Source organism: Tachyglossus aculeatus, chromosome 16 (assembly GCF_015852505.1).
Source record: "Tachyglossus aculeatus isolate mTacAcu1 chromosome 16, mTacAcu1.pri, whole genome shotgun sequence".
NCBI classification, from domain to species: domain Eukaryota; kingdom Metazoa; phylum Chordata; class Mammalia; order Monotremata; family Tachyglossidae; genus Tachyglossus; species Tachyglossus aculeatus.
Window position 1 is genome coordinate 43,036,256 of NC_052081.1, and position 25,019 is coordinate 43,061,274.

The 25,019-nt window shown below is 48.5% G+C and overlaps 1 protein-coding gene across 1 annotated transcript in view; it reads left to right on the plus strand.

Moving 5' to 3' along the window:
• The window catches only part of CSMD2 (CUB and Sushi multiple domains 2), a 313,956-nt gene that overhangs the window by 22,013 nt on the left and 266,924 nt on the right, over positions 1-25,019 (plus strand). The window contains exon 7 of the mRNA XM_038758637.1: positions 13,455-13,567. Within this exon, the coding sequence (XP_038614565.1) occupies positions 13,455-13,567 (113 nt within the window). The remainder of the gene's footprint in view (positions 1-13,454; positions 13,568-25,019) is intronic.

Consider the following 25,019-nt stretch of genomic DNA (forward strand, 5'->3'; position numbering starts at 1 on the left):
CCATGTCTCCATAGATCTTTGTGTGATTTCCCCAGGGTTTAGTACAGTACTTGACACACAAGTGCTTATTAACTGAAGGAAAGTGTAATAATGACTATTATAGGAGTTTCTGGTAGGACTGGGGAGTGAACTGGTGACATTGCTCTTTGTGCCCATCCCGCCCCCACCTTCCCACCATTTGAATGAAAGAATGAATGAATGGTTCTTGGAAGTGGGAAGGATATCAGAAAATCAATTGATCATATTTTTTGAGCACTTACTGTGTGCAGAGCACTGAACTAAGCACTGGGGACAGTACAAGATAGTAGACGTGTTCCCTACTCGCAGCAAGCTTAGTCTTAGAAGGGGAGACAGACTGTAATTTAAATAAGTAAATTACAGATATGTACATAACTACTGTGGGGTTGAGAGAGGGGTGAATAAAGGTAGCAAGGATAATAATAATGGCATTTGTTAAGCACTTACTATGTGCAAAGCACTGTTCTAAGCACTGGGGAGGTTACAAGGTACTCAGGTTGTCCCACATGGGGCTCAGTCTTCATCCCCATTTTACAGATGAGGGAACTGAGGCACAGAGAAGTTAAGTGACTTGCCCAAAGTCACACAGCAGACATGTGGCGGAGCCGGGATTAGCACTCATGACCTCTGACTCCAAAGCCCAGGCTTTTTCCACTGAGCCACGCTGCAAAAGGGAGTGGGAAAAGACAAAATGAGGGCTTAGTCAGGGAAGACCTCTTGGAGGAGATGCATTGCCTTCTGGGCTTTTCTCTGTAGTTGGTGTTGGGTGGCAAGAAATGGAGTGGAAGGCACCACCTGGCACTACCAAGTATCCTGTTGCCATGGAGACAGTCAGAAAAACTGGGCCGGATGGATCATTGGTCTGACCTGGTAAAGGCCTTGGCAATGTTCCTTGGGATATTTGATGGGCTTTTTACTTTGTTGTTTATTGGATTCTTTGGAACTGTTGAGTAGACAGCCCCTTGAGGCTCCATGGGTGCTCAGAAAAGGCTGAATGGAAGAAGAAAGGGATGTGGCCTTGGTGAAGGAAGGTTGGGGGTGGCTCAGGGAGATGACATAGAGTACCAGTAGTGGAGGTGGAGGAGAGGGGGTAACTGAAGGAGTCAGAGGCAGAGAGGGGAGGAGGCTGGAAAGCCCAGTATGACCCCATCCTGAGGTTCCTCTGCCGAGACCCTGAATCCAACACAAGCCAGGGGATGGATGTTTTCCCAAAGGAGGGAAGGTGAGGGGAGAGATACAGGGAGAGACTTTTGGATAATTTTTAATGAATATTTCTTGCTTGAGTTCTCTCTCCAACCCTGGAGGCTGCCTGACAATGGTCCAGGCAGGGTGAATTATGTAAACAGATGCATACATTTTGGCCTCATTGATTTCAGATACTCTCAGCAGAATTACTTCCAACCTGCCAGAGAGCAGAGAGGCAGAGACTTCTGCTGTAAAGGAAGGAGTGCCAGAGGCCCTGGAGCACCCACAATAAGCAGTTGTGGTGGGGCGGGGGGGGGGGGGCAGGGGCGGCTGCAGGGCACCCTCTTAGGCAAACGAAGCTTTATGCCATTGATGAGTCGCAGGAGGAAGAGAGACATGGACTGCTTTCACTGGCATGAATGCCCTGTGTTGGGTTTTTTTCTCCCTCTTACATGATGCCTCAATCTAACATGGCCATTGAGTAATAGAAATTATTATTATTATTAATAATAATAATAATGATGGCATTTATTAAGCGCTTACTATGTGCAAAGCACTGTTTTAAGTGCTGGGCACTGTTCTAATTATTAAGTGCTTATTCTGTGCCAATCACTCTATTGAGCATTGGGCACTGCGCTAAGCATTGAGTCCGATGCTTGTGTTATGCCAGAACCACCATGTTGTTCCTGGTCCCGAGTCTCCAAGGGGCAGAGGGGAGCGGTGGCTGATGGGAGGTCTCCGCCCCCTGGAGAACTTGGATCAATAGGGCAGCGCAAGCATACACCCAGGGCCATAAACTGTACTGAGCGCTTGGGTGAGTCTCACCGAAGCAACATCTCAGCCCTCGTGGAGCTTGTGGTCTGACCGTAAACGATCTCTAGACTGAAAGATCCTTGCGGGCAGAGAGCATATCTTCCCAAGTCGATTATATTGTACTCTCCCAAGTGCTTAATACAGTCCTCTGTGTATAGTAAGTGCTCAGTAAATACCACTGATTGATTGAGTTGGGAGGCAGGCAAAATTATTCAAAACAGTAAGAGCTTGGGAGGAAAAGACATCAGTTGGGGGGTAGGGCAAATGTGCCAGGATGAAATACTGAAATCATTGAACATGGCCTGCATATAAATATAAATTCAATGATCTATTCTGGGTGTGTGTATGTATATGAAAGTTAAGGATGGATATCAGTATCTAAGTGGCAGGATGACTGTTAGATTGATACACCTTTGGGAGTTGGGAATTGCTCAGGGAAGGCTTCCTGGAGGAGGAAAGATTCCCAGTGTGTCTGTGATGGCTTAGGCCCTTGAGGTTGGATGAGATGACCTCTGAGCATTTCCCTCAGGGGAATACCCAATCCAGAACCATTCAGGCTGTGAAGTCCCTGGCTTCCTGCTCACTCAAAGCACCTCCGGGACTTGGGATAACTGGAGCAGAGCCCCCCTCAACTGTCCCCAGCAGGGCACTTCTTGGGGAGAAGCAGATACCTGGACTGCTCTAGGTGTAGGGGTTTGGCCTAGAGCACTAGGAGCAAAGCACTGTAGTAATAGTAATAGTAGTAGTATTTATGAAGTGTTTTCTATTTGCAGGACAAAATACTAAGCACTGGGACTTTAGATTCTAGACTGTAAACTTGTTATGGACAAGGAATGTGTCCACTAATTCTGTGGTACACTCCCAAGCACTTTAGTACAGTACTCCACACATAGTAAGCACTCAATATGTACCATTGATTGTTTGATCGATTGGGAAAGAGTATACAGCTGATAATCAGAAAGGAACCCTGTCCCTTGAGGGGCTCAAGGAGAGTCCTAGAGTTTGATATTCTGTGGGCCAAGAAATGCCAGTGGAATAGATTTCTTTGAAGAATTCCTGTGCTGCTTCTGAGTTTCTAATCCCAAATTCAGTGGACAATTCAAACCCTTCAAGTAGATTTTCAGGTTGGTGTCAGATCTGTGAGAGACACATACAGAGGGATCATACATGCCTTAAAAATGGAGATGATTCAGTTGGGTGATACCCTCGTCATTCCTCCTTTCTCATCCATCTCCATTAAATAGATAAATGGCACTTGAGTTGCTCATTTCACAAAGAATCAATTGGAAAGATAAAAAAATATGGTACTGGGAGAGCTTAAAAAAGTTTATTATGAAATATAAAGTGGAGGAACAAAAAGAAGAAGCACGACGCTCCGGATCGGCCTGTGCGAAAGTAACCCTTACTGCCAAAAAACTCTAAATTATCGATCGAAACAAAGGGAGAAACACGGAGAAACACCCCAGAACCAGTGCCTATTTTGGACGCGGCCCCGAGGGGACTTATCTTCTCTTCTAACACTATCGATTGCCCCGTCTGTGTCCTCCCGGCCAGAGGTGTCATTAATGCTTCCTTCATCAACCCCTGGTGGAGCCCTGCTGGCAGTTGGCTACCTTGACGGAAGGTCCCTGAGGCTTCCTCTCACCCTGCCTGCCTTCTGCCCTCCCCTCTTACCCCCTAATTTTTGGGATGGTTTGAGGAAACCATTTCCTGACCTGCCACAGTGTTGTGGAGTGTTGCTCTGACTTGTGTGCATGGAGTCACCCTGTAGGGAAGCTTCCAGCTTCCCCTGGACTTGATGAGGTTTTCGACAAGGAGCTTAGCTCGAAGGGATTGCTGTCCCACTGCCCCTTACCCTCCAGGTGCCACTGAAGGTGTGAGGTTTGTAGTCCCAGGAGGGTTGCTTAGCAGCCCACTTGAACTGGAATATTTTAAACTGCTCTAGCCCCACCACAATCAGATGGGGTTGGCCCTGCCATCCTTTCGTCCCCACCTGCCACCCTCCCAAGGAGCCATGAGCCTGGGCAGATCTGTTACCCTGTCCTTTAGCCCCTCTGATTTGTTGACAGGGAAGGTAATATTAGTAAAATGGTACTTGTGGAACACGAAAACTGTGCCAAGCACTGTTCTATGCCCCAAGGAGAAGGGTCCAGGAGACGATGATTTCTATCTCCAGGTTTTTCCCTGTCTGGGGAGCAAAATCAGTTCCTGATAAATATTCTCTGGTTGGAGTTCTTTCTCCATCAGACCCTGTCACCGAGCTGATAGAAAAATCTACCTGGTCATAGAGGCAGGGTGACCGCCTGTGTGAGCCCCTCGGGCTTGGTATCCAACCAATTGATTGGCTTTGTTTTACCTGTCAGAAGTTCTTTCTCACATGTCTGATAATCTTGCTGGTTCAGTTCTGCCCAGAGGTAGGGTGCTGGATTAGGTGACCTCTGGATAGCTCTCACACCTTTAGGGTTTTGTAAGTCCACTATGTTTTGTAAGTCAGAGAAGCAGTGTGGCCTAGTGGAATTCAGAAGACCGGATTCTGATCCCAACTCTGCCATGTCTTCTGTATGACCTTGGGCAAGTCACTTCACTTCTCTGGACCTCAGTTACCTCAGCTGTAAAATGGAGACTCAACCCTACTCCCTCCTATTATTCTGTGAGACTAATGTGGGACAAGGACTGTGTCCAACCTGATTCACTTTCACTACTCCATTTAGAACAGTGCTTGGCACATAATAAGCCCTTGAGTACCATCAATCAATCACTAAGGCAGCTTGAGATAATGAGAAGCAGTGTGGCCTAGTGCAAAGACCATGGGCCTGGGGCTTAGAGGACCTGAGTTCTAGGCCTGGCTCTACTGCTATCCGGTCTCCGTGGGGCCATTTTTTTGCTTCCAACCAACCTGAATGTGTCAAATGCACCTTTCTCCCAGTGTGTTTCAATGATCTAGGCTTTGTTTTCTCAGGCTGCTTTGTGTTTCCCAGTCTAGCCAAATCTAATAATAATAATAACAATAATAGTGGTATTTAAGTGCTTATTGTATTCCGGGCACTGTACTAAGCACTAGGGTAGATACAAGATAACTGGGTTGGACACAGTCCCTGTCCCACATAGAGTTCAGTCATAATCCCCATTTTACAGATGAGGTGACTGAGGCACAGACAAGTGAAGTGCCACAGAGTAGACAAGTGGAGGAGCCGGGATTAGAACCCAGGTCCTCTGGCTCCCTGGCCCGTGCTCTATTCACTAGGTCACTCTACTTGCAATCTATAGACTGACAAGTCCTCCTGGTCAGTTGAAGTGACCAAATACTTGTAGCCAGTTGGTGGTGGGGATGGTTTTACTGCTCAACAGTCTAGTCTGATATGCTGCGGTGGGTTCACTCAGCTCCAATAAAGCAGGGTAGTAATATGCAAATCTCCCGGATTATTTATGGCAGAGTTTGTGCATAAGCAAGAAAGAGAAATGGTGTTATTATTATTTTTTTTTATGATCACTGCAGTCCTTGCAGGAAAATATATGGTAAGCACATTCAGGATTAGCAGTGACTGAGCTGATGGTTTATTAAAATGAACTTAATTTTCAGGCAGCTGGGCAGGCTCAATGATCACGAGGTGGAGAGGAATAATGAGAGCCAAGTGTCCGTGTGGCTTACTGAGGCCAGGGGAATCACAGAGGTGCAGCGGGAAATTGTCTTGGCTTTAGGACAGGCCATTCTCCTGTCATCTTTAAACTGGTGTTTGGGTCTTGATAGGGGGCTGTACATTTCTGTAGCGGTCTTGATCAATCTCTGCCCTCTCCTGCAGTGGCCTGGTGGGAAGGCCACAAGCTGGGGAGTCAGGAGACCTGGGTCCTAATCCCAGCCCTGCCACTTGCTTGCCATGTGAACTTGGGCAAATCTTTTGCCTTCTCTGGACCTCAGATTCCTAACTTGTTATATGGGGGTGAAGCACCTGTTCTCCCTCCCCTTGAGATCAGGAACCCCAAGTGGGCTATATAGGACTTAAATCTTCCCCGGCGCTTAGCACAGTAATTCGCCTGCTAGTGGCAGATTTTGTTGGGAAATTGGCCTGATCACGTTGTCTTTGTGAGTGGAAAATCTCCAGTTGGATGCTGCACGGTTTAGAATCATGGTTAATGATGCGGTCTGAGGAGTTTTCATCAAATGCATCTGGGAAGGAAGTGGTGGTGGTCCCATCCCATTTGGCCCTGGGCGAGATTGAGCCGGAGCTGTCAGAATGTGTGGGGATTGCAGTCCAAGTCAAGACCGGACACCCAGAATAATAATCGTGGTGGTGTTTAAGCACTAACTATGTTCCGAGTACTGTGCTAGGTGCTGGATAGATTCAGGCACTGTCATCCCTATCCCCAATCAGACTCATGGTCTGAGGGAGGGAGTACAGGTTTTGAATCACCATTTTTTTTTTCAAATGAGGAAACTGGGGCCCAGAGAAGGCAAGGGAGCAATGAATCATATTTATTGAGTGCTTACTGTGTGCAGAGCACTATACTAAGCTCTTGGGAGGATACTAGCAGAGTTGGTAGATACATTCCCTGTCCACAAGAAGCTTACAGTCTACAAGGGAAAGACAGACAGTAAAGTAAGTTTTGGCAATGATGTTGATGGCTTTTAAGCACTTACTGTGTGCCAAGCACTGTTCTAAACATTGGGGTAGATACAAGGTAATTAGGTTGTCCCACATGGGGCTCATGGTCTTAATCCCCATTTTACAGATGAGGTAATTGAGGCACAGGACATAAGTGCTGTGTGGCCAATAAAAGATTTGTCAAAGGTCACCAAGCTGGCCAGAGGCAGAGCTGGGAGAATTCCGCAGGGAGGGAGTCTAGCACCCAGATATGATGGCATCTCCTGACGCCATCTGAAAATCCCATTATTATTAATTATTGTTCTCCGTGTGTCCACCAGGCTCCCAGAGAAGCTCCTGCTAGGTATGGGCCCCAGGCGGGGAAATGAGGAGTGCAGATTCCCTGGCTAGTGGATAGAGCTTGGACCAGGGAGTCAGAAGGACCTGGGTTCTAATTCCAGCTCTGCCACTTGTCTGCTGTGTAATCTTGGGCAAGTCATTTCACTTCTCTGGGACTCAGTTACTTCATCTGTAGAATGGGGATTAAGATGGGGACAGGCGGTGTGTTCAATTTGCTTGTATTCACCCCAGCACTTAGTAGAATTCCTAGTATGTAATAAATCAAATACGATTGATTAATAAGTGCTTAACAAATACCACAGTTATTATTATTATTTTGTCTGCACTTTAGAATGTGAGCCCCATGGGGAACAGGGACTGTGACCAGTTTGACTGTCCTGTATCTACCCCTGTACTTAGTACAGTGTTGGGTACATAGTGAGAGCATAGCAAAATACCACATTATTCTGATAATGACTTATGCATAAGAGCAAAAAGTGGAAAATGGATAGGTGAGTCAGTAAGTGCTTGAATAGTAATGTGAATCGATATGTTCGAAAGTGCTGTGGGTGGCTCACAGGTGTGACTGCCAAGAAGGCAACCTCCAAGTCTGCCACCAGAAAATGCTAGGGCTGGAATGCAGAGCATGACTCAGATCAGAGGGCCCCTGATAAATAAGTTAAGCAAGGCACAATGGACTCAACCCTACAGCCCAAACAGAAAGCCAGTGAAATCTATATGGTGGAACACAAAACAGGCTAAGGAACATGCATGCTGAGAGGTGGGGTGTCAGCCCAAAGAGATGCAGGATTACGTTGGTGGAAGCCAAGCAGAAGACTTCTCTGGACCCCTACATGGGGAAGAGGCTGGAGGCAGGGAGACCGATAGTGAGGCTATCACAGTAGTCCAGCTGGGGCATGGTGAGGACTTGATTTTAGGGGTGATCAATCCTTCTATAGTAATTGCTGAGCCCTTACTGGGGGCAGAGCACTGTACTAGGTGCCTCCAGAGGATAATATAATTAAACACAATCCCTGCTCACAAAGAGCTTACAGTCTTGTAGGGGAGATGGACACTAATCCTCAGATAAGTGGAAGAAGGAAAAGGGGATATGATCATCACTTAGTGTTTGAGGGATGAGGGTGAAGGCATGAGTTTGAACTGGGATGGTGCTATAAAAGGTAGACAGGAAGGAGTGATAAATCTGATAAGTCCGATAAATCTAGAGCAAGAATATATGGGATTTAGAAAGACATTTCTTCTTCCCTGCCCCTCTGGAGACATGGAGAGAAATCAATTGCCCTCTGGGATTAAAAGACCTTCCTGGTGTCCTGATTAGCTCCCCATGGGACAGGGACTGTACCCATCAATCAGTGGTATTTATTTAGCACTTGCTGTGTGCTGAACACTGCACTAAATGCTTGGGAGTATACAATCTGACAGAGTTGGTAGACACATTCCCTGCGCACAACGAGTTAGTCTAGAAGGGGAAACAGACATGAATGTAAATAAATTATAGATATGAATATAAATGCTGTGGGACTGAGGATGGGGTGAATGTCAAGTGCCCACAAGATACAGATTTTAGTGATTCACCCTAATCAGCTTACATCTACTCCTGCACTTACTACATGCTCAGTCAATAGTAAAGGGCTTAACAGATACACCAAATATTCCCTTCAAACTGAACAGCCCTGTTCCCTTTGACCCTTCCTTGAGGGACCTATTTTACTAATCACTGTCTCTCTCTTCTCTAGACTCTTTCCAGTTTCTGGACATCTCTTTGAAAGGGAGGTGACCAAAACCAGACAGAGTCCTTCAGTGAGGTAGTCCCATTGAGTGATTAGCATGATAGAGTTGCTTTCCTAGTCCTATCTGCCTTGACCCTCAGGAACTAGCCAACATCTGTCCAATAACAATTTTAGACTGCTGGCTTATTCCACTTTGGGTCCACTGTGACCCCTGCCCTCAGGCCAATTTTTGCAGTCGATTTGTGGGACTGGTCTTTTCCCTGTGGCCCTAGGGGGCGTTGGGATATAAATCACCTGCAGACACTTTGCTACATGCTGCACCCCCATCTGCCTCCCCCTCCTCGCACTTGGTGCCCTGGTGGAAAGCCGATCGGCAGGACTGCTGCACAAGCCACTAGCACTAGAATCAACTCCTCCACACGGGGTCTTGGTCCCGAAGCCTCTGATTCTCCTCGATAGGTTAAGAGATGCCCCGTTTTCCCCTAGGGACACCACCTTGCCCTTGCTACTGTTGACTTTGCCCAGTTGGAGCAAATTTAGAATATTTTCCTCCATCAGGGCGGCTTTGTTCAAAAGTCTGCCCTCTTGCCATGCTAAACTGACTGGTCTGGCCCAAACAGGACCGTCCCCTTTCCTTTGTATGCTGCACCTGGCGTTGCTCCTGCCCTGTTCCTAGTCACCACGACTCTCTGGGTCTTGATCTCTCTCCCCAGACTCTCCTCCCATTTCTTCTCTTCTTTCACCCCTCCAGGCTGGGCTGAGAACCATGCAAAATTGCTCTGCTCTCCGTGGGGACCTGCCCTTTAGAAATCCAAGGACTGATTACTGTCGGGCTCTAGGCACACTGCCTCATGGCCAGCTATTGTGCTTGTTTGCCCTCCCTGTGATTACCATTACCGGAGGAGAGTGGAAATGGCTTTGATTTGGTGCCTTTGACTAGTCCCGGAGCCAGACACAGGAGCCCCAAGCCCCTGCCCTCCCATCAGGGAGCAGCTGCCCAGGGGGTTGGACAGAGGGGCTGCTGGGGTGTTGTTGGGGATGTGAAGAACTCAGAACTCCGGGTAAATCCACCCTGCCGTATTCTTGGCCAGCGGAGAAACTCCCCAATCCATGTCCCACGTGGGGCTCACAGTCTTAATCCTCCATTTTTCAGATGAGAAAACTGAGACCCAGATCAGTGAAGTGACTTACTCCAGGTCAGGCAGCAGAGCCAGGATTAGAACCCAGCTTCCTTGATTCTGGGTCCTAGTTCTTTTCACTAGGTTGTGCTGCTGGTCTGTGGTTCTGAAAGAAAAGCCTCATTCCCATTGTGCCTCCAGGAGGTTGGTGCCTGATTCGGTCCACTCCAGACCAAGTTCTCACCGCAGATATGGACGCCTAACCTCATGCCCTCCCCCTGCTCTGCTCCCAGGGAACGTGGCCAGAATCCCCTCAAACCAGCAGGCCCACCCACCCGCCTGCCAGGATCCATGGGGATCATCCCCAATCCGTCTGCTGCAGTGATCCTTTCTGCCACATTAGTGTGAGAAAATCCTATTTTTTTTTTTTATGTGGGAGTCACAATAAGCATTAGCCAAAATGTGGAGTCATTCAATTTCAAGGGATTTCCCCTCTCCTCTCCCTAATCTCCTCACGCCCCCTTACAAGGAATAGCAATAGTCATGGGAGGTATTACACCCTCATTGTGTGCAGAGCACTGTGCTAAATGCTGGGAACAGATACCCTGGTGAGAGTTACTCCTGGTCCCCAGCCCTCCAGAGGCTACAATCTATAAATAAAGCAGGATGGGATTTGATGACAGACACAGTAGGAGAGATGAAAGACTCTAAATCCAGAAACAGAGTAGAATAATAATAATAATGGTATTCATTAAGCACTTACTAAGTGCCAAGCATTGTTCTAAACACTGGGGGAGATATAAAGTAATCAGGTTGTCCCCCATGGGGCTCAAAGTCTTAATCCCCTTTTTACAGATAAGGAAACTCTGGCCCAGAGAAGTGAAGTGACTTGCCCAAGGTCACACAGCAGACAAGTGGTGGAGTCGGGATTAGAACCCCTGTCCTCTGACTCCCAAGCCCAGGCTCTTTCCACTAAGCCACGCTGCTTCTCGTAAGGCCGGAGAAGGCCAGATTCTGACAGGTCCAGTGGTGAAGGGGGCCTCTGGGGGCCTTTGGGTGCTGTATCACCCTGCTCAGCCAGAGTGGCTCACTGTTCTAACTCCAGGAGAAGCCCCGCTGACATCCCCCCACTGCCACTCTGTGAGCGCCGCTGACACTGGCTATGCCAATGGGGAGGTGGCAGAGGTTCCATGGGCCTCTCATCCTGCTGGCCACCACTACTCTCAGCCTTAAGAAAAACTTAAAAATCCTTCACCTTTTAAGTTGGGGTGGTGGTACGGGGAGAAACCAGGCATCAATCAGTCAATCATATTTTTTGAGCACTTACCATGCGAGAGCACTGTACTAAGGGTTTGGGAGAGTACAATAGAACAGATACATTCCTTGCCCCACAGCAAGCAAAGTTGGTATTAGAATCCTGGACCCCTGACAACCACACTCTTTTCTCTAGGCCACACTTCTTCTCTTGAATCAATTAATCAATCAATCAGTGGTATATACTGAGTGCTTACTCTGTGCAGACTTGAAAGTACAACAGGGTTGGTAGACATGTTCCTTGCCCACAAAGAGATTACAGTCTCGTGGAGAGGAGGACAGACAAATAAACAAATTAGGGATAAGTACATAAATGCTATGCAACTGAGGGTGGGATGAAATATCGAGTGCCCAAAAGGTACAGACCCAAATGCACAGAAGTGACAGAATGTGGGATTGGAGGGAGAGATGTGGCAGAGAGTGGGAGTGGGGTGGAATGAGTGGGATGCCAGGCCAAGCAGAGGGGGAGTGGGGTGTGGGGAAGGCCTTGAATGCCCCAGTTGGGAAAAACGTCCCCAGGAAAAGTCTGTGCCCCACGGAAGTGTCCAGAAAGGATTGCCGCAAGATGCAGGTCAGGGACCAAGAAAACAAGGGCTCAATAAAGATGAATCTGAGTACTTTGAGTATTAAAATATATCATAAATAACAGATTGCTTTTGAAGGCAGCCTCCCACAGCGTTTTAGAGCTGACGGTCAGGGACAGTGAACATATTTCACAAATGTACAACTTTATTGTCTTCCCCGAGATAACTTTGGCATGTTTGTCTAATAAGGTTTTCAAACCCAGGTTGTCTGATTTCATTATTCAGACTGATGCCGTCCCTGTCCGCACCACATTTAGACTCGTCAGTTGAAAGAAGTGGAGATCTGGAAGTTTTTACCTTCCCCTGATGAGCTCACAGTCTTTGCAGGATTCCAACCTTTGCAGATAATTCAGCCAATTATCTAATCATATGTATTGACTGCTCACTGCGTGCAGGGCACTGTACTAAACACTAGTGAGAGTCTGTATAATAAAGTTGGTAGATGCTAGGAGAACCCTTCTCTGCCCTGGATGGGGTTGGCCGGGAGGTGGGGTGGGGAGGACCTGGTGTGAGGGGACATGTGAGCTTGCACGGGGAAACATCTCATGAATACCACAATCTGAATTTATCACTGGGTTCTGCGTGAACAAAGCCTCCGTGATTGAGGAGAATCAGGTGTGTTGGTTGAGGGTTGGCAGACTTAACCACCGCCCACTCCTGGCACTGGTGGGACCCACCCCCGAAGGGACAGGTGGGCGATTCTGTCCAATAGAGACCGGCCCTGAGAGACAGGGGTTCGCTCCCAGTCATCCTGAGAAGGCACTCACTGAAACCCCATCCGAAGTCCCTGAGGATGTCGAGCGTTTCCGAGAGGTTTGCTCGTTCTCACGCCCCTCCGCCTGCTGCATTTCCTCTCCGTAATCAGGTTGTCAAGCTGTCACCGACTTGCTTGATTGTTAATTATTCTTTTTTATTCTATGTAGAACACAGGCTTTTATTTTTATTTTTGTGGTGATTTGTTCTCTGGGTAATGAGGTGCAGTGATTAGATTCTCTTTTATAGTGCCCCATGCAGACTCCCTTGGAAATGGAGTGTCTCACTGAACAGGTGGGGAAATGTTAAGGGCCTGATAAATGTTTTTTCAGACCCCCGAGAGGCTAGAGGGGTGGGAGGAGGGAGGGGCAAGGGAAGAGGCGGTCCTTGGTCTCTGTACTTTGAGCAGGCGGGGGAGGAGTTGTTGAAGAGAGGGAGATGATTCGGCAAGAGAATTCTTGAGGATGGCTGGCTTTTAGTTGGATCATCCCCTGTCCAGAAGCAGCAGTCCTTAGTGGAATAGCACGGGGCTGGGAGTCAGGGGAGCTGGGTTCTAATACCAGCTCTGCCACTTGCCTGTTGGGAGACCTTGGGCAAGTTGCTTCACTTCTCTGGATCTCTTTTTCCTTATCTGAAAAATAGGGATTCAGCCCCTGTTCTCCCTCCCGCTTAGTAGACCATGAGCTCCTTGTGGGACAGGGCCTGTGTCTGATCTGATTGCCTTATATCTAACCCATGTTTAGCACCATGCTCAGCACAGAGTAGGTGCTTAGCAAATGCCATAATTATTAATTAATCATTAGTATTTATTGAATGCTTACTACATGCAGAGTGCTGTTCCAAGTGCTAAGGAGAGCCCAGTAGAACAGACACCACCCCTGCCCTCGAGGAGCTTCAAGTCTAGCAGGGAGATGGCCAGCAAGATAAGGGCGAGGAAGGGGAAGGGATGAGGCTATGGGGCAGTGTTTTCAGCCAACGGTCCATCTGCGTGTCTTTCAGGCTGACGGGTTTCCAGCTTCCGGCCCCCATCGTCAGCACAGGCTCCACCCTCTCCCTGTGGCTCGTGAGTGACTATGCTGTCAGCGCACAAGGCTTCCACGGCAGTTACGAAGGTAAGTCCGCTCGCCTGCCCAAACCACGCTGATCACCCTCCCGCCAATGCATGTTATTGGTACTGGGCGGCTCTGGGAATAACCCGGGGCAGCAGATGGGGGAAGGGGAGCGAGGAGCCACTGGGGGTTGGGTCTGCTTGGATGTTTGTTGGGGGTGCCAGTAGGGTCTTGGGCCCAGATGGGTTGGCTCCCATTGCCGGCCCGTGTCTCCTGTTTCACGTGCCTGCTCAGGGACACAATCAGGTTGAGGGAGTGTGGACCTCAGCTGTGCCCCATGCCTAGGTGACGGGGGCCGTGTAAACTGAGGGAGGACCTGGGGCCTCGGGGTGGACTCAAGGCCCTGCAGAGTTGCCATTGGGTGGGGACTTGCCAAACCACCCTCCCACCCAACATATTGGCATTAGAGACTTCCTTGGTGGGGGCTTGTGGGAGATGGGGCTTTGACAACCCAAACCAGGGGCAAGATGCTTGTGAGTGGAAAGGCTCTTGGCTGCAGATGCTCTGGGGAGCAGCTGTAGACTGAGACCGGAGCAGAGGGAACGGAGCGATCACCCAGGGATGGGACGGGTTGGTGACCAGGACCAGTGGTGAGGCTGGTCCTTGGGGAAAACAGGAGGGCACTGGACAGTTGTCCGACATGTTTGGAAGAGACCTAGTCAATCAGTGGTATTTACTGAGCACTTACTATGTGTGGAGCACTGGGCTAAGTGCTTAAGAGTTGGTAGATGCTGGATGATCAGGGTCCCCTGGAAGGACGTGTGTGTGGCAGAAACTGCCAATGCCATACCCACAGTCCCAGCCACTCAGGGCCCACAAGATGGCTGCCCTTTGCTCTGTTGTTATGATTAATGTTTGTAGGACCTGGCCTCATTTTTCCTTTTGTTTTCTCATCACTTTTTCCATTTGCAACGTTTGCTCACAAAGCCACTCCACTGATGGCAGTGCACCATGTTGGTATGTCCTCAGCCCTTGGCTCCCAGTTTTCAGTTAGGTCGCAACTCTCTCAGAGGCTTTATCACACCCTGAAAGTGTTTCATCTGCCCTCCTTGTTTTTGATTTCCAAATCTATTGTCCAGCACCCATTTGGGTCTCCTGATGTAACTCGTTCTTTCCCCGAGGTCCCATCTAGCATAGCTGTGCCAAGTTGAGTGGTTGCTTTGGTGCTTGGATGAGGTCCCAGAACTTGGTGGTTGTCATCATCATTCTCCTCATCAATGGTATTTATTGAGCACTTATTATGTGCAGAGCACTGGGCTAAGTACTAAGGAGAGTATGATATGAGAGAGTTGGTAGATTCGTTCCCCTCCCACAACGAGCTCACAGTCTAGAGGGTGTAACAGACACTATTATAAATAATTTATGATGCAGAATGTGTACCTCACAGGTCTACCACGTGTCTGTTGTTACCTTGGGCAAGTCAGTTCACTTCTCAGGACCTCAGTTACCTCATCTAAAATGGGGATTAAGACTGTGAGCCACATGTGGGTTTGGGATTGTCCAATCTGATTACCTTGTATCTACCACAGTATTTAGCAAATAGTGAGCGCTTAACAAGTACCATAACTATTATTGTTGTCATACATACGTAAGTGCTGTGGTGGTGTGATCTTGTCTTATGGTCTGAGGCTTAGGCAGCCCACTGATCCAGGGATGACGGGGTGACATGGCTGGAATTGCTTGAGGCGCAGACCCTTCAAAAGCATGGGGCGGGCACAGGCTAAACTCCCCAATGTGAACAGTGCAGTGCTGGCCCTGACAGAGTAAAGGTAGCTACGGGGGCACTAGCTGGTGGGGGGGGGAACTTGGCTACTAGAACTAGGATTGGTGATCTCCTCTTTCATGATGGTGGTCCCACTCAGTCCTGCCACTAAATCCAGTAACGATAATAATTCCAGTGTTCATCAGTTGCTGTGTGCCAAGCACAGGAATCAGTAATAATAATGATAATAATGATGGCATTTATTAAGTGCTTACTATGTGCAAAGCACTGTTCTAAGTGCTGGGGAGGTTACAAGGTGATCAGGTTGTCCCATGGGGGCCTCACAGTCTTAATCCCCATTTTCCAGATGAGGGAACTAAGGCCCAGAGAAGTGAAGTGACTTGCCCAAAGTCACACAGCTGACAAGTGGCGGAGCCGGGATTTGAACCCATGGCCTCTGACTCCAAAGCCCAGGCTCTTTCCACCGAGCCATTCTGCTTCTCTACCATAGAAGAGAACCATAGAAGCAATGTGGCCCAGTGGAAAGAGCCCAGGCCTGGAAATCAGAGGGCCTGGATTCTAATTCCAGCTCCATCATTTGCTTGCTGTGTGACATTGGGTGAGTCACTAGACTTCTGGGCTTCAGTTTCTTCATCTGTGCTTGGCAGATAGTAAGCACTTAACAATGCCATTATTATTATTATTATTATTATTTATTAAGTGCTCAAGAAAAACCATTGATTGATGGAGCCCCAGGGTTCTTGATTGTCTGAGGGAGGGGAGGAGAGGGTGGGGAGGATAATGCAGAAGGCTGCATGCTGAGTAGCAGCAATGGTAGTAGCAGGAATAACATTTATTTAGATCTTATGAGGTGCACCATATGAGGTGCACACTAAGCACTGGAAACGAAATCCCCAGCAAGGTATGGACCAGGTACCTGGCCCCTGAAGGATGCACAGTCTGCATCTGAGGAGGTGGGCAAGGAATGTGTCTACCAACTCTGTTACATTGTACTATCCAAAGCTCATAGTACAGTGCTCTGCACACAAACACTCAATAAATAACATTGTGATGCACTGTACTAAGCTCTGGGGTAGATTCAAGATAATCAGATCTGGCACAGTCCCTACCCCACATGGGGCTCACAGTCTTAAGCAGGAGAGAGAACCAGGGATTTTTACCACATTTTACAAATGAGGAACCTGTGGCCTAGAGAAGTTAAGACCTCACCCCAGGTCACCTAACCGTCAGATGGCAGAGCCGGGATTAGAGCCCAGGTCTCCCAGGGATAGATGGGGAAGAAGAAATGCATGTGTTTCCTCGTCTGCCCCACAGTCACAACATGGCAGCTCCTTTCATCCTTGCATAGAACCTCTTCCATGGGCAGGAAACATTTGGTGCCTTCCAGAAACATTCTCCTTTTCTGGGCTTCTTCCCCAATGACAAGGCCCTCCAGAGTTTATTATTGAAGCCCCAGACAGGCAGGGGGCCCTCGAGGTCATGGAGTTCAATCCCCTGCCTCCACAGAGCAGGAGCTGCCTAGCCTACTCTCAGGATCTCTGGGAAAGGGCAAGGGCCCTCATCTCAGCTGGACCAGGTCTTCTGACGGGCCCCAATCCCCCTGGCCCAGACCCAGAAGTCATCCGCCCCACCGCCTTGTTTCCCACAAAAACATGATGCTTTGATGGACTTTTAAAAATCGACAACCTGTCCATGTCTTTACTCGCTCGGTTTATTTCTTGGCATTTCTGCTTGCACTCCCAAAGTCTGATTTCTGGGAAATGCAGGTAATTTAATTACAATTTATTTATATCAAAGCAAAGGTGAAGTCAGGTGGAAAAGAGCCAGTTCCCAGCTGCCTGCTGCGAGGAAGAAGCAAAAAGATGAAAAAAAAAGGCAAAAAGAGAAAAACGTGTCCAATATCCAAACCCGTACTAGACCCGATACGTTAAAAATAATTGAATAATGTTCCAGGCTGCTCCGTGTTAATGGAGCTGCTTCCGGGCGGGGCTCCAACTGACATCGCCAAGACTACGTAAAGGATGCTGAGCCAGCCAGGCACTGTCCTCCTCACCCCATCCCCGCCCCCACTCTGGTTTTGCAGTTTGGGAGGCCGAGTCCGGGGCGCCAGACACTTTGCTGGCCGGTTCCAGTGGGCCAGATCTGGACCGAGAACCTTAACTTGGTGGCTCCCCTGACTTGATGTCCACCTGTCTGCCTTCTGTTATACTGTTATATTCTACTCTCCCGAGTGCTTAGTATAGTACTCTGCACATAGTAGCGCTCAATAAATGTGAATGACTGACTGACCTTGAGATTTTTGCTTGCTCATGCCCAGAGGCACCTGCCCTAGTAGCCTCCCACCTGAACCTCCCTCAAAGTCCAGCTGCACCCTGGAGGGGAGGCCCAAGTTAGGTGATTTCCCCCTAGATTCCCCTTAGATTCTCCCCAGTGCTTGGCACATTGAAAACATTCATTAAGTAGCTGTGAAATGATGTGTTTCAATCCCTCTGATTTTCCTTAGGCATTGCGGTGCTTTGCTAGGCAATGTGACATTGTTTGTCCTGGCAGTATCTTCAGGAAGGGACTGGAAGACCAGACAATGCGAAGCGTGGTTTGGTCACTAGAGAAGCGGTGGAACCTAGTGGATAGAGCCTGGGCCTGAGAGTTAGAAGGACCTGCATTTTAATCCCAGCTCTGCCACTTGTCCGCTGTGTGACCTTGGGCCTCATTTCCCTCATTTGTAAAATGGGGATAAAGACTATGAGCTCCATGTGGGACAGGCACTCTGCCCAGCCTGATTCTTTTATCTACCCCAGCACTTAGTACAATGCCAGGCATGTGGGAAGTGCTTAACAAATGCCAAAATTATTATTATTATCATTATTATTAGGGACTGTGCCTGACCTAATTAATTCATACCTACCCCAGCACTTAGAACAGTGGTTGACACTAAGTAAGCACTTAGCGTGGCTCAGTGGAAAGAGCACGGGCTTTGGAGTCAGAGGTCATGGGTTCGAATCTCGACTCCACCAATTGTCAGCTGGGTGACTTTGGGCAAGTCACTTCACTTCTCTGTGCCTCAGTTACCTCATCTCTAAAATGGGGATTAAGATTGTGAGCCCCACGTGGGACAACCTGATCACCTTGTAGCCTCCCCAGCGCTTAGAACAGTGCTTTGCACATAGTAAGTGCTTAATAAATGCCATTATTATTATTATTATTATTATTATTATTATTACTTAATGAATACAATAATGAAAAAGGCTAACCTGCTGAAGCTTGCCAGGTGCAGGATCCAACATGATCCAAGGAGACACTTAAGCACCCAGGAGGTGTGACCCTTGTGGATTTGGTTCCTACAGGAAGCTATGCAGGCAGAAAATTCCAATATGTTCATAGGTGTCTGGATGAATTCATGGGTGATAGACCCATATGTGAACACTAGAAGGGAAAGCTAGGGATGTCAGGGAAATTTAGGAGGACCAGAGGGCATGAAGGGGGTTTGTAAGCTTTAGGTCAGGAGTGAGGAATGTGCAGGATTGTGTGAGAGCAGGCCAAGGGCAGAGACTGGAAGCCCACCAGCATCTTTCCTTGACTGTGGCTGCAATTGCACAACCGACTCACATGGTCATTGTCTTGGGAGTCGTGTTGCGCCTGGAAGAGGCGTGTGTTGGGAGAAGAAACTTCCTTGGAATTTCTGTCGTGCTCCCTCCGAATTGTGTGTTATGGTGATGGGTCCTGTAACAGTCATTCGCTCTCCACCTCAGAGAGAACGCTATCAGGGAGTGTTCTCCCGGTGACTGGTGTCTGTCTGGTGGGGAGAGCAGCATGACAGATGAAGGAACAGTAGCAGCCCAGACACACGGCCTGGGCAGAGGCAAGGGCCTGTGGTGCCCGGTTTTCCTAAGCGTTGAGTGTGTCCGGACGGAGATTCCATGTCCTAGGAGAACTGAGAATATCCAATGGCCCTTGAGAGTAGGTGTTGAATAATTCCTCCAGGTGGATATGTGCACTGATAACAAGCAAGTGACCAGTAGGGTCCTGGGGGCCATGGGGAGTCATGACTGGTTCATGGGTGGCTTACTGGAGAAGGTGGGTTGTTTTAGGGGGGCTTTGAAGGAGGAGAAGGGGTGAGGCTCACCAGAGTTGAAGGGAGAGGGTAGGCAGGGGTCCATGAGAGGTTGGGGAATTGAGGGTGTGAAAGATGATAATGAGTTTTCCTGAGAGCAGAGAAGGAGGAGAGGCAGAACCTTGCAGCCGGTAGTCAGGAGTTTTGGGACCTCCTAAAAAGCCATGAGGAGCCCCTGGGGATTTTATGCAGAGGGGCTGGGTGTGGTCCAATTGGCCCGAGACTGGCTATGTGGCCGAGAGATGGATCAGGGGAGAGATGGACAGCAGGCTGCTGGCCATATGTTCTCATCAAGCCAGTGAAGAGGGGCTGGTCCCCGGGGTCTGGGTGGGAAGAGCGAAAGCCTGAAAAGAGGGGACATTTGTACAGAGCTGCTCTGAAACAGTAGCCAGGCCTGAACTCTTAGTCAATGGTATTTACTGAGCACTTACTGCTCAATGGTATTTACTGAGCACTTACTGTGTGTAAAGCACTGTACTAAATGCTTGGAAGAGTACATTATAGCAGACACCATCCTGGCCCACCATTTCCTTTTTCTGGGAGCTGCCGGCAGCCTCACCATTTGGCCTAAAACCCCGTCTCCAGAATGCCACACGAGCGGCTCACGATCAGGCCAACAGAGGGGTTTTTTGAGGAAAGAGATGGGTCCAGGGTGCCCCCACCCCCAGGGGAGGTGGGGGAGGGAGTGCTCCTTCGTCTTCCCCTCCCCAGTGGGGCTCGAAGAATTTTCAAGATCCTCCATCTGCCAGCAGATGCTTAACTTACCTGGAAGTACCTGGGGGACCATGAGTGGCATTGCCTTGAGAGCTGAAGAACATTTGTTTTAATCAGTGCCACTAAGGAGCAAATTAATACGTAGAGATGTGACATTTTCAACAAATTGGGTAACACTTCTCAATAAGTGGGAAATCAGGATGAATTTCATATCCCATCTTCAATAACACCCCAAACAGTTCATCATGAATAGTGATTTTTTTTTCCCCCCTTGGTGGGAGTGTATTAATGTGAAATGTACAATGAAATTACATTGTAATTTATAAACCTTACATCTCCAGCCAGCTTGTCAGCTTGGCGTTCCCGTAGAAGACAAGGAGAGCTAAACATATAAACGGAAAGGGGAAGAAAGCACCAGTCTCTCTGCATCTGGTTTGACAGGTTGGCCTGATGGAACTGTCTTTTAATGTGGAACTGGTCTGGGCCTTAGTGTGCTCCTCTGTAAAATAGGGTAATGAAAACAACAACAATAACAATAATTGTGGTACTTAAGCACCTACTATGTGTCAAGCACTGTAATAAACTCTGGAGTAGATAGGAGATCAACAGATTCCACATGGGGCTCCCAGTCTAAGTAGGAGAGAGAACCGGGAATGAATCTCCATCTTGCACTTGAGGGACCCGAGGCACAGAGAAGTTAAGTGACTTGCCCATGGTCACCCAGCAGGCAAGAGCCAGGAATGGAACCTAGGTACTCTGACTCCCAGGCTCATGCTCTTTCCAGTAGGTTACACTGGTTCTGTTACCTCTTCTCCCTCCCAGACTGTGTTGACAAATAGCTAACTAGTCTTTTGCTAGCTGTTGCCTTCAGGAGTGAATGTGATAGTCTGGCATCCTTATGGGTGGAATCCTGGGTGGAAACAGATGACAAGATACCCAAGCAGCTGAATGGGATAGTGAAAAATAGGGTGGATTAGCTTATATCTACCTCAGCACTTAGTACAATACCTGGTGCATAGAAAATGCTTAAGAGATACTATTAAGAAAAGGGAGGGTAGAGGTGGACTACGATGATTGGTAGTAGCAAGTAAGGTGTCTCTGGAGCAATGCACTGCTCTGTGCTGTGAACCACATGGATCTTACCAGCTCCACTCATGCATCCTGGATGAACCAAACCTCAAGTCCTCAGCTTTGTCTCTGAAGGTGTGGGGCAGTGGGACCGTTCTTGCCTTTGTGTCCCTCTGTCCACACCCTTATGGTGCCCAACAGAGAGGAGATTGATTTAGGGGCTTACAGCTCAGGTGCCCCGTGGGGCCTTCCGGTGGCTGGAACAAGGGACTGCAGTTCCCAGGGAGATGATACTTAGCCGTGGGAGCCGGGCTCTTTGTGTTTGATTCTCTCTGCAGCAAATTTGATAGCTGAAAACATTAAGTGCCTAATTGAAAAGAAACAATTATACCTAGAAGAAAACTGCTTATTTCCCCAAATTAGAGGCGTTTAGGAGTTGAGGGAAGGGGGACGTGCTCCTGTGTGGCTGTTAAGGTAACACTTGCTGGCCCACTCACCCTCCATAGCTGTGATGTGTTGTGCCCGCACCCCTGGGACACCTGGCAGGTGGGTGGGAATGTACTAGCACTTAGTATAGTACTTTGCACACTAAGTGATCAATAAATACGACTGAACGAAATACAATTGAATGGGGAACCCTGGGTTGGGCTTGGGATGTAATGGCCTCTGGGAGGTCCAGAGAGAGAGTCCAGCTCACCGGATGCCCATCCCTCCTGGCAGGTCGAGTGGTAAGGGAGTTTGAGGTCCGAGGGGAAACTCGAGCAAAGGGTTGTCGGCAAGACCGATGAGATCAAGGAACAGTGAAGCTTTGGAGGAACAGAGTGCGTGGGTTGGGTTGTAGTGGAAAATTAGTAATGTCAGGTAGGAAGGGGAGAGCTGAATGCCTTAAAGTCATTGGTTAGAAGATTCCATTTGATGTGGAGGTGGATGGGCAACCACTGGAGGGTTTTGAGGAGTGGAGAGAGTGGACTAAACACTTTTAAAAAAAACACAAAAAACTGGGAAAATGATCCAGGCAGCAGAGTGGAGTATGGTTGGGAGGGAGTTGGAGACAGGAGGCAGGGAGGTCAGTGAGGAGGCTAATGCAATAATGGAGGCAGGATTTAAGTCCTTGGACAAGCATGGTAGCAGTTTCATTGAAGAGGAAGGGATGGATTCTAGAGGTGTTATGAAGGAAGAACTGACAGGATTTGGTAACGTGTGGGTTGAATGAGATGAATTGAGGAAAATGTCAAGGTTAAGGTCCTGTGAGACAGGATAGTGGTGGTACCAATTAATGGTATTTATTCAACACTCCCTCTGTGCAGGGCACTGTACTAAGCACTTGGGAGAGGACAGTATAACAATATAACAGACACAATCCCTGCCCACAAGGAGCTTACAGTTTAGAGGGGGAGACAGACATTAATATAAATGAACAAATTACAGATATGTACATAAGTGCTGTAGGGCTGAGAAGTGGGATAAATAAAAGGAGCAAGTAAGGGAGCTGCAGAAGGTAGTGGAAGAAAAGGAAATGAGGGCTTAGTCAGGGAAGGCCTCTTAGAGGAGATCTGTCTTCAATAAGGCTTTGAAGGTGGGGAGAGTAATGGTCGGAGATGGAGAGGGAGGGCATTTTAGGCCAGAGGCAGGATGTGGGCAAGAGTTTGGTGACGAGATAGATGAGATGGAGGTACAGCGAGTAGGTTAGCATTAGAGGAGCAAAGTGTGCAGTCTAGGTTGAATGAGTGCTTTAAAACCGATGGTGAGTAGTTTCTGTTTGATGCAGAGGAAGTATCTACCATGAGGGGCAAGTCAGTGGGAGGATGGAGTTTGAATGGGAAGATGAGTACTGTTTTGGACATATGAAGTTTGAGGTGTTGCCAGGACATACAAGTAGAGGAGATTCCTGAAGACAGGAGGAAATGAGAAATTGCAGAGCAGGAGAGAGGTTGGCCCTGGATAGGTAGATTTGGGAATCATCCATTTAGAGATGGTAGTTAGAGCTGTAGGAGTGAATGAGTTCTCCAAGGGAGTGGGTGTAAATGGAAAATAGAAGGGGACCCAGAACTGAGCCTCGAGGGATTCCCACAGAGGGTGGGAGGCAGAGGAAGAGCTTGCGAAAGAGACTGAGAAGACGCACCCAGAGAGCTAGAATGAGAGGCAGGGGAGGAAGGTGTCAGTGAAGCTGAGGTTAGAATGTGTTTCCAGGAGAAGGAGGGTTGGTCCACAGTGTCAAAGGCAGGTGAGAGTTTGAGGAATATTAGAATGGAGCAGATAGAGACCATTGTCCATCAGGGGAGAGAGACACCAACATAAATTACAGGCTGGGGGAAACAATTGAGTGTGAAGCCATAACCGCTGATGGGGAGAGAATCATGCTCTGCTAGTCGTCCTCTCTCCCCCAGCCCGGCTTAGCAGTCAGGATCGTTATTGGCTGACCGGACTCCCTAGCATCTTGATCATCTCGAGAAGCAGCATGGGTCAGTGGAAAGAGCCTGGGCTTTGGAATCAGAGGTCAGGGGTTCAAATCCTGGCTCCGCCAATTGTCAGCTGGGTGACTTTGGGCAAGCCCCTTAACTTATCTGTGCCTCAGTTCCCTCATCTGTAAAATGGGGATGAAGACTGTGAGCCCCCCGTTGGACAACCTGATCACCTGTAACCTCCCCAGCACTTAGAACAGTGCTTTGCACATAGTAAGCACTTAATAAATGCTATTATTATTATTATTATTATTATTATTATTATTATTATTATTATCTCCCCTCTAGGCCAGCGGGAGCTCACTTTGCCTGCCTGGAAGGTGGTGGCCCCCTGATTTTGTCTCATTATTTCACAATTATCCACTCTGAAGTATATTGAACATTGCTCAGGGGCTCCAGCCAATTAAAAACACTTTTGGGCCAGCCAGCTGCCCCTTCTCCTCCCAGGAGCTCCTGGGCAGACCTGAGCACGGGGTTACGGTTTGTCTTCAGGAAGCAGAAGGCAGGGTCAGAGGGTGATGAGGGGAGAGTAGCAGGCAGAGCTGGGGTATACCACCCTCAGTGCCCCCAGATGTTGAAAACTTGGGTGAGGGCACGGAGGGGGTGGAGGCTGCTCCTAGCCAACACTTCTCGACCCTCTGAAATGTACTTTCCCTGTGGTCGAATGGCCGGCAGAGCTAGTGCTCAGGTGACTTGGAAGGCGATGTGGACGGTAGAGAGATTTAGAAATCAAGAAGTCATCTGTTGGGGATGATTTAAAGAAATCCTGCACAGAGGCACGGGGATGGATAAGATGACCCCTCAAGGGCTCTTCCAGATTGCTGATTGAATGTGGCTTTCTCCCAGAGATTTTCTTCCCCTTAAGGTTGGTCCCAACCCACTGACATTTTCCAGGGGAATCCTCTCCAACTCCCTGGGCATTGCTGGGGAAGAACAAACACTTCTGAAGCTGTGCTCAAATGATTCTCACCACTGTGGGAATAAAGGAAAACCTGGGGAAACTGAAGCAGAACCAAACTGTAGCTAGAGTGAGCTTCGAGGTCATCAATTTAGGGGGGCCCTGCAGAGGTCATATGGCTCAATCTCCTGCCTCCCCTCAGGGCATTATCCTGAATGGGATAATGCAGTGTTTAGTACACTGCTAAGCACTTAAGTGCACTGCACACAGTAAGTGCTCACTGAGAGGCAGCTTAGCCTAGTGGATAAAGTGCAGGCTTGGGAGTCAAAAGGACCTGGGTTCTAATCCCAACTCCATCACTTGTCTGCTGTGTGACCTTGGGCAAATTACTTAAGTTCTCTGTGCCTGTTACCTCATCTATAAAATGGGGATTGACTGGTAGCCCCATTGTGGAACAGGGACTGTGTCCAACCTGATTA